Source organism: Brachyhypopomus gauderio, unplaced genomic scaffold, assembly GCF_052324685.1.
Source record: "Brachyhypopomus gauderio isolate BG-103 unplaced genomic scaffold, BGAUD_0.2 sc67, whole genome shotgun sequence".
Taxonomy (NCBI): domain Eukaryota; kingdom Metazoa; phylum Chordata; class Actinopteri; order Gymnotiformes; family Hypopomidae; genus Brachyhypopomus; species Brachyhypopomus gauderio.
This window is the reverse complement of record NW_027506888.1, coordinates 1,983,755-1,996,192: the sequence shown is the minus strand read 5'-3', so window position 1 is coordinate 1,996,192 and position 12,438 is coordinate 1,983,755. Positions and strand designations below refer to the sequence as shown.

General features: G+C 49.1%; 1 protein-coding gene across 2 annotated transcripts in view; it reads right to left on the bottom strand.

The window, feature by feature from the left end:
• Window positions 1-12,438, bottom strand: part of pkd1a (polycystic kidney disease 1a) — a 112,259-nt gene that overhangs the window by 23,616 nt on the left and 76,205 nt on the right. For both annotated transcript variants that reach the window (XM_076989344.1, XM_076989345.1), the window contains 6 exons: window positions 9,771-9,915; window positions 8,646-9,350; window positions 7,379-7,541; window positions 5,010-5,271; window positions 4,555-4,750; window positions 3,932-4,102 (listed from right to left, as the gene is read on the bottom strand). In XM_076989344.1, the coding sequence (XP_076845459.1) occupies window positions 3,932-4,102; window positions 4,555-4,750; window positions 5,010-5,271; window positions 7,379-7,541; window positions 8,646-9,350; window positions 9,771-9,915 (1,642 nt within the window). The remainder of the gene's footprint in view (window positions 1-3,931; window positions 4,103-4,554; window positions 4,751-5,009; window positions 5,272-7,378; window positions 7,542-8,645; window positions 9,351-9,770; window positions 9,916-12,438) is intronic.

The window sequence follows — 12,438 nt, the reverse complement described above, 5'->3', positions numbered from 1 at the left end:
TCAGCCAGTCCTAGACCCCTTCGTCCCCTCAGATAATGCAGGAACCCTTGTCCCCTCAGCCAGTCCTAGACCCCTTCGTCCCCTCAGATAATGCAGGACCCCTTGTCCCCTCAGCCAGTCCTAGACCCCTTCGTCCCCTCAGATAATGCAGGTCCCCTTGTCCCCTCAGCCAGTCTTAGACCCCTTCGTCCCCTCAGATAATGCAGGTCCCCTTGTCTCCTCAGCCAGTCCTAGACCCCTTCGTCCCCTCAGATAATGCAGGAACCCTTGTCCACTCTGCCAGTCTTAGACCCCTTCGTCCCCTCAGATAATGCAGGTCCCCTTGTCCCCTCAGCCAGTCCTAGACCCCTTCGTCCCCTCAGATAATGCAGGACCCCTTGTCCCCTCAGCCAGTCCTAGACCCCTTCGTCCCCTCAGATAATGCAGGACCCCTTGTCCCCTCAGCCAGTCCTAGACCCCTTCGTCCCCTCAGATAATGCAGGAACCCTTGTCCCCTCAGCCAGTCCTAGACCCCTTCGTCCCCTCAGATAATGCAGGACCCCTTGTCCCCTCAGCCAGTCCTAGACCCCTTCGTCCCCTCAGATAATGCAGGAACCCTTGTCCCCTCAGCCAGTCCTAGACCCCTTCGTCCCCTCAGATAATGCAGGACCCCTTGTCCCCTCAGCCAGTCCTAGACCCCTTCGTCCCCTCAGATAATGCAGGACCCCTTGTCCCCTCAGCCAGTCCTAGACCCCTTCGTCCCCTCAGATAATGCAGGTCCCCTTGTCCCCTCAGCCAGTCCTAGACCCCTTCGTCCCCTCAGATAATGCAGGAACCCTTGTCCCCTCAGCCAGTCCTAGACCCCTTCGTCCCCTCAGATAATGCAGGTCCCCTTGTCCCCTCAGGCAGTCTTAGACCCCTTCGTCCCCTCAGATAATGCAGGTCCCCTTGTCTCCTCAGCCAGTCCTAGACCCCTTCGTCCCCTCAGATAATGCAGGAACCCTTGTCCACTCTGCCAGTCTTAGACCCCTTCGTCCCCTCAGATAATGCAGGTCCCCTTGTCCCCTCAGCCAGTCCTAGACCCCTTCGTCCCCTCAGATAATGCAGGACCCCTTGTCCCCTCAGCCAGTCTTAGACCCCTTCGTCCCCTCAGATAATGCAGGAACCCTTGTCCCCTCAGCCAGACCTAGACCCCTTCGTCCCCTCAGATAATGCAGGTCCCCTTGTCCCCTCAGCCAGTCCTAGACCCCTTCGTCCCCTCAGATAATGCAGGAACCCTTGTCCCCTCAGCCAGTCCTAGACCCCTTCGTCCCCTCAGATAATGCAGGTCCCCTTGTCCACTCTGCCAGTCTTAGACCCCTTCGTCCCCTCAGATAATGCAGGTCCCCTTGTCCCCTCAGCCAGTCCTAGACCCCTTCGTCCCCTCAGATAATGCAGGAACCCTTGTCCACTCTGCCAGTCTTAGACCCCTTCGTCCCCTCAGATAATGCAGGAACCCTTGTCCACTCTGCCAGTCTTAGACCCCTTCGTCCCCTCAGATAATGCAGGAACCCTTGTCCACTCTGCCAGTCTTAGACCCCTTCGTCCCCTCAGATAATGCAGGAACCCTTGTCCACTCTGCCAGTCTTAGACCCCTTTGTCCCCTCAGATAATGCAGGACCCCTTGTCCCCTCAGCCAGTCTCACAGCCAGTAATGCAGGAACCCTTGTCCCCTCAGCCAGTCCTAGACCCCTTCGTCCCCTCAGATAATGCAGGACCCCTTCGTCCCCTCAGATAATGCAGGACCCCTTGTCCCCTCAGCCAGTCCTAGACCCCTTCGTCCCCTCAGATAATGCAGGTCCCCTTGTCCCCTCAGCCAGTCCTAGACCCCTTCGTCCCCTCAGATAATGCAGGAACCCTTGTCCACTCTGCCAGTCTTAGACCCCTTCGTCCCCTCAGATAATGCAGGACCCCTTCGTCCCCTCAGATAATGCAGGACCCCTTGTCCCCTCAGCCAGTCCTAGACCCCTTCGTCCCCTCAGATAATGCAGGACCCCTTGTCCCCTCAGCCAGTCCTAGACCCCTTCGTCCCCTCAGATAATGCAGGACCCCTTGTCCCCTCAGCCAGTCCTAGACCCCTTCGTCCCCTCAGATAATGCAGGACCCCTTGTCCCCTCAGCCAGTCCTAGACCCCTTCGTCCCCTCAGATAATGCAGGAACCCTTGTCCACTCTGCCAGTCTTAGACCCCTTCGTCCCCTCAGATAATGCAGGTCCCCTTGTCCCCTCAGCCAGTCCTAGACCCCTTCGTCCCCTCAGATAATGCAGGAACCCTTGTCCACTCTGCCAGTCTTAGACCCCTTCGTCCCCTCAGATAATGCAGGAACCCTTGTCCACTCTGCCAGTCTTAGACCCCTTCGTCCCCTCAGATAATGCAGGAACCCTTGTCCACTCTGCCAGTCTTAGACCCCTTCGTCCCCTCAGATAATGCAGGAACCCTTGTCCACTCTGCCAGTCTTAGACCCCTTTGTCCCCTCAGATAATGCAGGACCCCTTGTCCCCTCAGCCAGTCTCACAGCCAGTAATGCAGGAACCCTTGTCCCCTCAGCCAGTCCTAGACCCCTTCGTCCCCTCAGATAATGCAGGACCCCTTCGTCCCCTCAGATAATGCAGGACCCCTTGTCCCCTCAGCCAGTCCTAGACCCCTTCGTCCCCTCAGATAATGCAGGTCCCCTTGTCCCCTCAGCCAGTCCTAGACCCCTTCGTCCCCTCAGATAATGCAGGAACCCTTGTCCACTCTGCCAGTCTTAGACCCCTTCGTCCCCTCAGATAATGCAGGACCCCTTCGTCCCCTCAGATAATGCAGGACCCCTTGTCCCCTCAGCCAGTCCTAGACCCCTTCGTCCCCTCAGATAATGCAGGACCCCTTGTCCCCTCAGCCAGTCCTAGACCCCTTCGTCCCCTCAGATAATGCAGGAACCCTTGTCCACTCTGCCAGTCTTAGACCCCTTTGTCCCCTCAGATAATGCAGGACCCCTTGTCCCCTCAGCCAGTCCTAGACCCCTTCGTCCCCTCAGATAATGCAGGACCCCTTCATCCCCTCAGATAATGCAGGACCCCTTGTCCCCTCAGCCAGTCCTAGACCCCTTCGTCCCCTCAGATAATGCAGGTCCCCTTGTCCCCTCAGCCAGTCCTAGACCCCTTCGTCCCCTCAGATAATGCAGGACCCCTTGTCCCCTCAGCCAGTCCTAGACCCCTTCGTCCCCTCAGATAATGCAGGACCCCTTGTCCACTCTGCCAGTCTTAGACCCCTTTGTCCCCTCAGATAATGCAGGACCCCTTGTCCCCTCAGCCAGTCCTAGACCCCTTCATCCCCTCAGATAATGCAGGAACCCTTGTCCACTCTGCCAGTCTTAGACCCCTTTGTCCCCTCAGATAATGCAGGACCCCTTGTCCCCTCAGCCAGTCCTAGACCCCTTCGTCCCCTCAGATAATGCAGGACCCCTTCGTCCCCTCAGATAATGCAGGACCCCTTGTCCCCTCAGCCAGTCCTAGACCCCTTCGTCCCCTCAGATAATGCAGGACCCCTTCGTCCCCTCAGATAATGCAGGACCCCTTGTCCCCTCAGCCAGTCCTAGACCCCTTCGTCCCCTCAGATAATGCAGGACCCCTTCGTCCCCTCAGATAATGCAGGACCCCTTGTCCCCTCAGCCAGTCCTAGACCCCTTCGTCCCCTCAGATAATGCAGGACCCCTTGTCCCCTCAGCCAGTCCTAGACCCCTTCGTCCCCTCAGATAATGCAGGACCCCTTCGTCCCCTAAGATAATGCAGGACCCCTTGTCCACTCTGCCAGTCTTAGACCCCTTGTCCCCTCAGATAATGCAGGACCATGTCCCCTCAGATAATGCAGGACCCCTTGTCCCCTCAGATAATGCAGGACCATGTCCACTCTGCCAGTCCTGGTTCCACGCTGACCTTTGTTGTCGTGCCAGATGCGAACGCGGAGCACGCTGCCCAGGCTCGTGTCCGTGGCGATGTGGAAGATGTCCAGGCTGTTGCGTGCGAACGCCCCCGTGCGGTCCAGGTGACGGTGCCCACTGCGGCTCTCGCTGCCGTGGAGACCGATGCCAACGTGGGCCGTGGTGCCTGACAGTAGAACACGGAACGTGAGAGAGAAAGAGGGGACGGGTCCGTGCTCCAGAACCTGATGTACTGAATACTGAATGCACTATTATAAGGACCTTACATTTACAATTATGGCATTTGGCAGACGCCCTTATCCAGAGCGACTTACATTTTTATCTCATTTTTATACAAGTGAGCAATTGAGGGTTAAGGGCCTTGCTCATGGGCACCTCAGTTATGGCCTCAGGTCTGAGAATCGAACCCACGACCCTCCGGTCACAAGACCAGTTCCCTAACCACCAGGCCATGACTGCCCTATTAAATGCTGCATATTAATATATACAATATAATACACAAATATACATATAATACATATACATATAATACACATATAAATACTGCTGTCCATCTGTCTATGCTTTCATCATTCCGTCTGACCTCTGCCCTTTGCCCTGTGCCCTGTGCACTCTCACCTGCTCCCCCAGCCCAGCCGGTCTTGATCTGGATCTCGTACTTGTAGAGTCCATCCTTTCCGCACAGAGGCACGACGGAAGCGTGGTCCAGGTCCATGTGGTCCAGCTTCCTGAAGACAGCAGCAGCCACAGTGTAGCACAGCAGACCCACCACACACACCAGCACCACCACCAGACTGCGGTCCCCAGACACCTCCTGAGAAACACACACACACACACACACACACACACACACACACACACACACACACACACACACACACACACACACACACACACACACACACAGAAGGAGGTTTAGAGTATATTCAGACACACATGTACACACAGACGCATCACAGATTCACACACACATATGTGCCAACACACAAACTGAGGGCATTTAAAGTGTACTGAGACACACACACACACGACTTCACAGATTCATACAATGCAGGGCGCACACAAACACTCACGGGGATGGTGAAGGAGACGGCGTGGGGCGGGACAAACAGGCTAGCAGCGAAGGCGGTGAGGTGTTGGGTCTTGCACACGGCCCTGGCAGGGCTCGTCTCGCTCAGCGGGACCATCCCGTCCGTCTGCCAGAGGCGGCTGTGCTCGCTGAAGTACTGGCATAGCGCCGTGAACACAGCCACCTCCAGACGCACCTTCAGAGGCCAGCGCCGCGAGCAGCCCGCCGTCACGTTAACGTAGTGCTCCCCTGTCGTATTGTAGGACCTGGGAGACAGAGCACATTATACTGCTTCATAGCTACACTATGACAGAGCACAATCAGTAAACTGCTTCATAGCTACACTATGACAGAGCACAATCAGTAAACTGCTTCATAGCTTCACTATGACAGAACACACAGTCGTTATACTGCTTCATAGCTACACTATGACAGAGCACAATCAGTAAACTGCTTCATAGCTACACTATGACAGAACACACAGTCGTTATACTGCTTCATAGCTACACTATGACAGAGCACACGGTCATTATACTGCTTCATAGCTACACTATGACAGAGCACACGGTCATTATACTGCTTCATAGCTACACTATGACAGAACACACAGTCGTTATACTGCTTCATAGCTACACTATTACAGAGCACAATCAGTAAACTGCTTCATAGCTACACTATGACCGAGCACAATCAGTAAACTGCTTCATAGCTACACTATGACAGAGCACAATCAGTAAACTGCTTCATAGCTTCACTATGACAGCTCACAGTCGTTATACTGCTTCATAGCTACACTATGACAGAACACACAGTCGTTATACTGCTTCATAGCTACACTATGACAGAGCACACAGTCGTTATACTGCTTCATAGCTACACTATTACAGAACACACAGTCGTTATACTGCTTCATAGCTACACTATGACAGAGCACAATCAGTAAACTGCTTCATAGCTACACTATGACAGAGCACAATCAGTAAACTGCTTCATAGCTACACTATGACAGAGCACACAGTCGTTATACTGCTTCATAGCTACACTATGACAGAGCACAATCAGTAAACTGCTTCATAGCTACACTATGACAGAACACACAGTCGTTATACTGCTTCATAGCTACACTATGACAGAGCACAATCAGTAAACTGCTTCATAGCTACACTATGACAGAGCACACAGTCGTTATACTGCTTCATAGCTACACTATGACAGAGCACACAGTCGTTATACTGCTTCATAGCTACACTATGACAGAGCACACAGTCGTTATACTGCTTCATAGCTACACTATGACAGAGCACACGGTCATTATACTGCTTCATAGCTACACTATGACAGAGCACAATCAGTAAACTGCTTCATAGCTACACTATGACAGAGCACACAGTCGTTATACTGCTTCATAGCTACACTATGACAGAGCACAATCAGTAAACTGCTTCATAGCTACACTATGACAGAGCACACGGTCATTATACTGCTTCATAGCTACACTATGACAGAACACACAGTCGTTATACTGCTTCATAGCTACACTATGACAGAGCACAATCAGTAAACTGCTTCATAGCTACACTATGACAGAGCACACAGTCGTTATACTGCTTCATAGCTACACTATGACAGAGCACACAGTCGTTATACTGCTTCATAGCTACACTATGACCGAGCACAATCAGTAAACTGCTTCATAGCTTTACTATGACAGTGCACACAATCAGTTAATTGCTTCATAGCTTCACTGTGACAGCACAGTCATACGGATTCATAACTACATTATGATGGACGTTTGTTGAAATTCTGTGACTGTGGGTGGAAGCCTAGCAGGTTTTAGCATTCATTTGCATTTCCATTACATTCTAACTATCACAGGTGTTACATTCTAAGAATGCATGACAATAATGACTATTAGACACTTAAGTGCAATTTATAATATGAGGAATTCATAAAGGATTATATTAACTTTAAAGCACACTTTGAATGCATTACACACTTTCAGTGCATTATTTGGGTGATTTTACAGTGCTGATTAATTTAAAGCTTTCTAAGAGGGACATTTAAGATTATTTAAATGTGTTCTATTAACCCAGGAACATTAAAAATATTTCTTTATCCAACAGCCTAGGGCTAGAGTACTTTATCAAACACACATATCCAGGAATGTTCAGCTGTGTGTATTGATGTGTCAATGATGAGGTTGCTACTCTGGAGACAGGGGAAAGAGTGTTTCATTTAGTTTTTTAGCCAATAGAAAGCAGGATAAAGGCAAACCAAGACAATCAGCAAATCACTACATTGTCTGGGAATCTGTAAGGAATCTGCTGATTGGTGGGGAGGTAATTAAAACTAGGCTTTCCTAATGTCTCTTACAGTGGAGACAGGAAGAAGGTGTAGGCCTGGTGGTCTGTGTTATTGCCCCGTGTCATGCTCAGGGAGATGTGTTTCCTGTCTGTACTGTTGTATTCATTAGGCCATTCAGATGTGTGTAAGTAGGCCATGATTGATGGGTCTGACTGTTGTCCATCGGGAGAATCTGTGGAGAAACACAGGCAGGCAGGCACCCAGGCACACACGCACACACACACACACACACATACACACAAAATGACACAACTGAGCAACATTTAGAAAAGTGCCCTAATTCTGCAAACATTTCAGGACAGGCCATTTGTTTCAAAGGATTTAGAAATGCAAAATAGAAGAAACTCCTTATCTGTAATGACAACCAGGCTGGGAGAAAAACAATCTTGGCAAAAGGTACTACATCAAAGGTACATAACATCACACACACACACACACACACACACACACACACACACACACACACACACACACACACACACACACACACACACCAAAGCTAGGTAAGTGAAATAGCTTGCAAGTTTAGAAGCTAAATAAGAGAAAAGTAAGCTAGAGACAGGACCACAGGGCAGCTTCACCACCCCAGACTAACCACTACCAAGCCGTGCACCACAGACCCTTCAGGACCAAGCTCATCACCACAGACTAACCACTACCAAGCCCACCACCAAGCCCAAACACTAATTGAATGAGCCTGGAAAACCCTGTTGATGATGGATCACAGAACACCACAGCGAACCAAAGCGAACCACAGTGAGCTGTGGAGGTGAAGCGATCTGTGTTAGTGGAGTGATCTGTGTTGGCAGAGTTATCTGTGTTGGTGGAGTGAACTGTAGTTATGGAGGGATCTGTATTGGTTTTAATGAGCTGTGGTGGTGGTTTGAGCACTGCAGGAAGACTGCAGTGCATCATGGCTACGTCTTCATCTAGACCAGTGTAGGAAATATCGGAGAAATGATTCTTCTCTGACTCAGATGAGTCATTTTGTGAGCTAATGTGACTATTTTCAGAATTTATACTCAGGCACCTTCCACGAGTGCTCTGAAAACGCTCACAATTTGTCTGTTCTCAGCAGCAGAAAATATGCAGAGCAAAAAAAGTAATTTATTTTAAGAACTCCTCAAAACATGCTTTCAAATTGTAAGTTAACAATTACTTTCTGTGTTTCCCTAAGTTCTGTGGACCCAGACGTGTGTATGGTACATAGATTTCTCAGTAAGAGGGAACAGGTTAAAGTGCTATTTCCCACCGGTGGGTGCAGCTGTAGTCTTACCCTCTAGCAAGGTGAAGTTAAGCTGGATGTAGACTCCAGCCTGGCGGTTGGTGTTCCCGGGGTTCACCCTCACAATGACAGAGCCACACCGTGTGACATTCACCGCCCCTGCCAGCGGCAGCCCCGCCCCTCCACTTCCCAGCCCCGCCCCCGTTCCATTGTTGACAGCGACCGTGATGGCCTGGCTCTCATCCAGGTCCGAGATGGGGATGCGCGTGCCGTTGCTGGTGCGGATCTCCATGGACGCCACGTCGGTCGTCACTTTGTAGTTGGGCACGTAGTTAAAGGGGAAGGGGTTGGGCTCCATCTGGAGGAGCAGCTGGACCACGCCCCCGGCCGACGCCCCCGGCTGGCGGCCCAGGCTGGCGTTGAAGGCGCGCGGTATGGAGAAGTGGTCGCACTCGGGGCCGTGGCTGTGGGGCGTGGCTCCGTAGCACAGCAGGCTCTGGGGGTCGGCCCGCTTGCCCACCGCGGCGATCTCGGCCCCCCGCAGCACCAGGGGCTCCTCGTTGAGCACACGCGAGTGCATCATGATGCGCATCAGCTCCGACGACAGCGTGTACGCCTTGGCTGCCACACGCAGGGGGTGGGGCTGATCGTTGGCCGCCGCCCCCAGCCCCGCCCCCAGCCCTGCCCCCACACCCCGGTCTTCAGAGTGCTCTGGAGGGGAGGACGCTGCCTCACTCACCTGATGGATCAAATCACCTGCGGGATCCAGGAGGTGGAAAGAATATATAATTTTCTTACTAAAGTGTTACTGATATTTTTATTATGTAGTGCACATGCAATAAATATATAGTATAATTTTATTTTTATTCAAACGTCTTTTTAGCCTAAAAGATGTATAATATTATAATATATGTATAAAAATAATTTTGTATATAATTTATGGTCTAACAACTTTGTTAAGAGTTTCTTAATGATTATTGAATAGCAGATAGATACAGACCGATATGACCTAGTCCCTGTGACCGTCACTGTATAAAGTCTTAATGTGAGGACACTCACATGGTAGAAGTAGTGAACACATAGGCACATTCAGCTTCAGCACTGAGTTCAGAAATGTCTTTGTGCAAGCATGTGTGTGTACATGTGTGCACATGTATGTGTGTGTGTGTTTCTTACCCATGATATTGAGGATGTTGTCTGCAATCTCTGTGGGAGTGACGGTGCCCTGTTTGGTGTCAGACTGCAGGATCTCCAGCATGGACTCCAGCTTATCCAGTGTGCTGTTCTGACACTCCTCACACACAAACTCCCTGCTCACCGCCTACACACAACCCAAACAGATCACCAAACAGATCATAAACACCCTGCTCACCGCCTACACACCCCAAACAGATCACCAAACAGATCATAAACACCCTGCTCACCGCCTACACACCCCAAACAGATCATCAAACAGATCACATACTGCCTGCTCAACACCTACGCACCACAAACAGATCACCAAACAGATCACAAACTCCCTGCTCAACGCCTTCACACCCCAAACAGATCACCAAACAGATCACAAACACCCTGCTCACCGCCTACACACCCCAAACAGATCACAAACACCCTGCTCACCGCCTACACACACCCCAAACAGATCACAAACACCCTGCTCACTGCCTACACACCCCAAACAGATCACCAAACAGATCATAAACACCCTGCTCACCGCCTACACACCCCAAACAGATCACCAAACAGATCACAAACTCCCTGCTCAACGCCTACACACCCCAAACAGATCACCAAACAGATCACAAACACCCTGCTCACCGCCCACACAGCCCAAACAGATCACCAAACAGATCATAAACTCCCTGCTCAACGCCTACACACCCCAAACAGATCACCAAACAGATCATAAACACCCTGCTCACCGCCTACACACCCCAAACAGATCATAAACACCCTGCTCACCGCCTACACACCCCAAACAGATCATAAACACCCTGCTCACCGCCCACAGACCCCAAACAGATCACTAAACAGCTTCAGATTAAAATGCAGCTGCTGGAGGGAACACTTAACTCCCATTCCCATTTTTACACAGGCTACCAGTACACTACGGAGCTGACTTTAACTGGTCTATAAATCGCTTAATGGTCTAGGACCAGCGTATCTAACACAGGAGTTATGAGCGGGGCACAACTCTCAGGTCATTAGGAAGTAATCAGCTAGTCCTGCCTGAGGCCAAATCAGAGCATGGAGAGACAGTGTTTAGACATTAGGCCATTTCTAAATGTTTCCAGCTGTCAGAGGATTTCAGAAGAGCTCCAATGTTAGGCATTTTAACCAGGCATTTAAAAACCACCCATATTTGGCCAGACTTTAGGCTCAGGTGAGATGTTGTTATTGCAATTCCCAGCTATGCCACTGCATTTAAGCAACATCATGTTTATTCCTAGTTGTGTTTTATGTTGTATTTATTTGTTATTATTTTTTTTTATTATATATTATCTTATGTGTTAGGCACACTCACTCCCTCTCTCTCTCTCTCTCTCTCTCTCTCTCACACACACACACACACACACACACACACACACACACACACAAACACACAGGGATTAAGAAAATACTGTGTTATTCTCTCAGGGATTAAGAGAAGACTGTGTTATCCTCTCAATGATTAAGAGCAGACTGTGTTATTCTCAGGGATTAAGAGATGACTGTGTTATCCTCTCGGGGAGTAAGAGAAGACTGTGTTATTCTCTCAGGTTCTTGGGCCCAAAGCTACTAGAAGCAATTGGGCTGATATTCCCCTTACCCTAGACGGTTTTTTGTTTAACACCTAAATCTACCGCAAAAAGTGATGATCTTTCATTTGACACACATATATGCAGAGGTGGGTAGGAACGCGTTACATTTACTCCGTTACATTTACTCAAGTAGCTTTTTGGACAAAAATGTACTTGTAAGAGTAGTTTTAATATGAACGACATTTAATTTTACTTGAGTAAATATGTGCTGAGAAAAACGCGACTTTTACTCCGTTACAATCGGATTTGTTACCGCTACCGTTACTTTCGTTTTGTAAATAATTCGCCTTTTCAGTGAGAAGACTGACCAACCTCTCGACACCTCAGTATGAGTGACCAATCAAATGAAGCTGGTCAATCACGTGATCACATAAGCAAACTTTCTCCACCAGTAGAAAGAAAGTGATAGAAACCCCTGACCTCACATACAGCTAATGTTTACATTACAAACGTGTAAAAAGGACAGTTATATAATGCGCTGTCAGTTGTGTTGTCTGCCAAAACGTGTGGACATTTCAGCCTACAAGAACTCAACATCAAATTTGAGGAAACACGATGCGATAAGTTTGCCGTATGTATAATTTTGTGTAATGCTATATGAGGTATACGTTTGTATGATGTAATTATTAAATGTAACGCAGTGCACTACTAAAAACCAATTCACACTCTGAGTGTACACACTAGCAATATATGATGATTTAGTTGAACCAAAGTTTGCTACAAATTGATTCAGTTGGCGTCAAGTTGTAGCTACACGTAGCCTATTGGCTGACAGTCTCATCAGTTAGTGCCTTTGTGGAACACATTAAAGTTACACAGGCCTAATAATTAGGAACAAACAAAAATACCCATTATTTATAATAAATAAATGTTATATATTATATTTATTTATGATAAATTATTTTTGTTATCATTAAAAGTCATTGTTTCCAATTTACTGACACGAGACAGTACTCATGCATTTACTCACTACTTGAGTAGCTTTTTATCAAAGTACTTTTTTACTTTTACTCAAGTAAATTTTTGGATGCATACTTTTACTT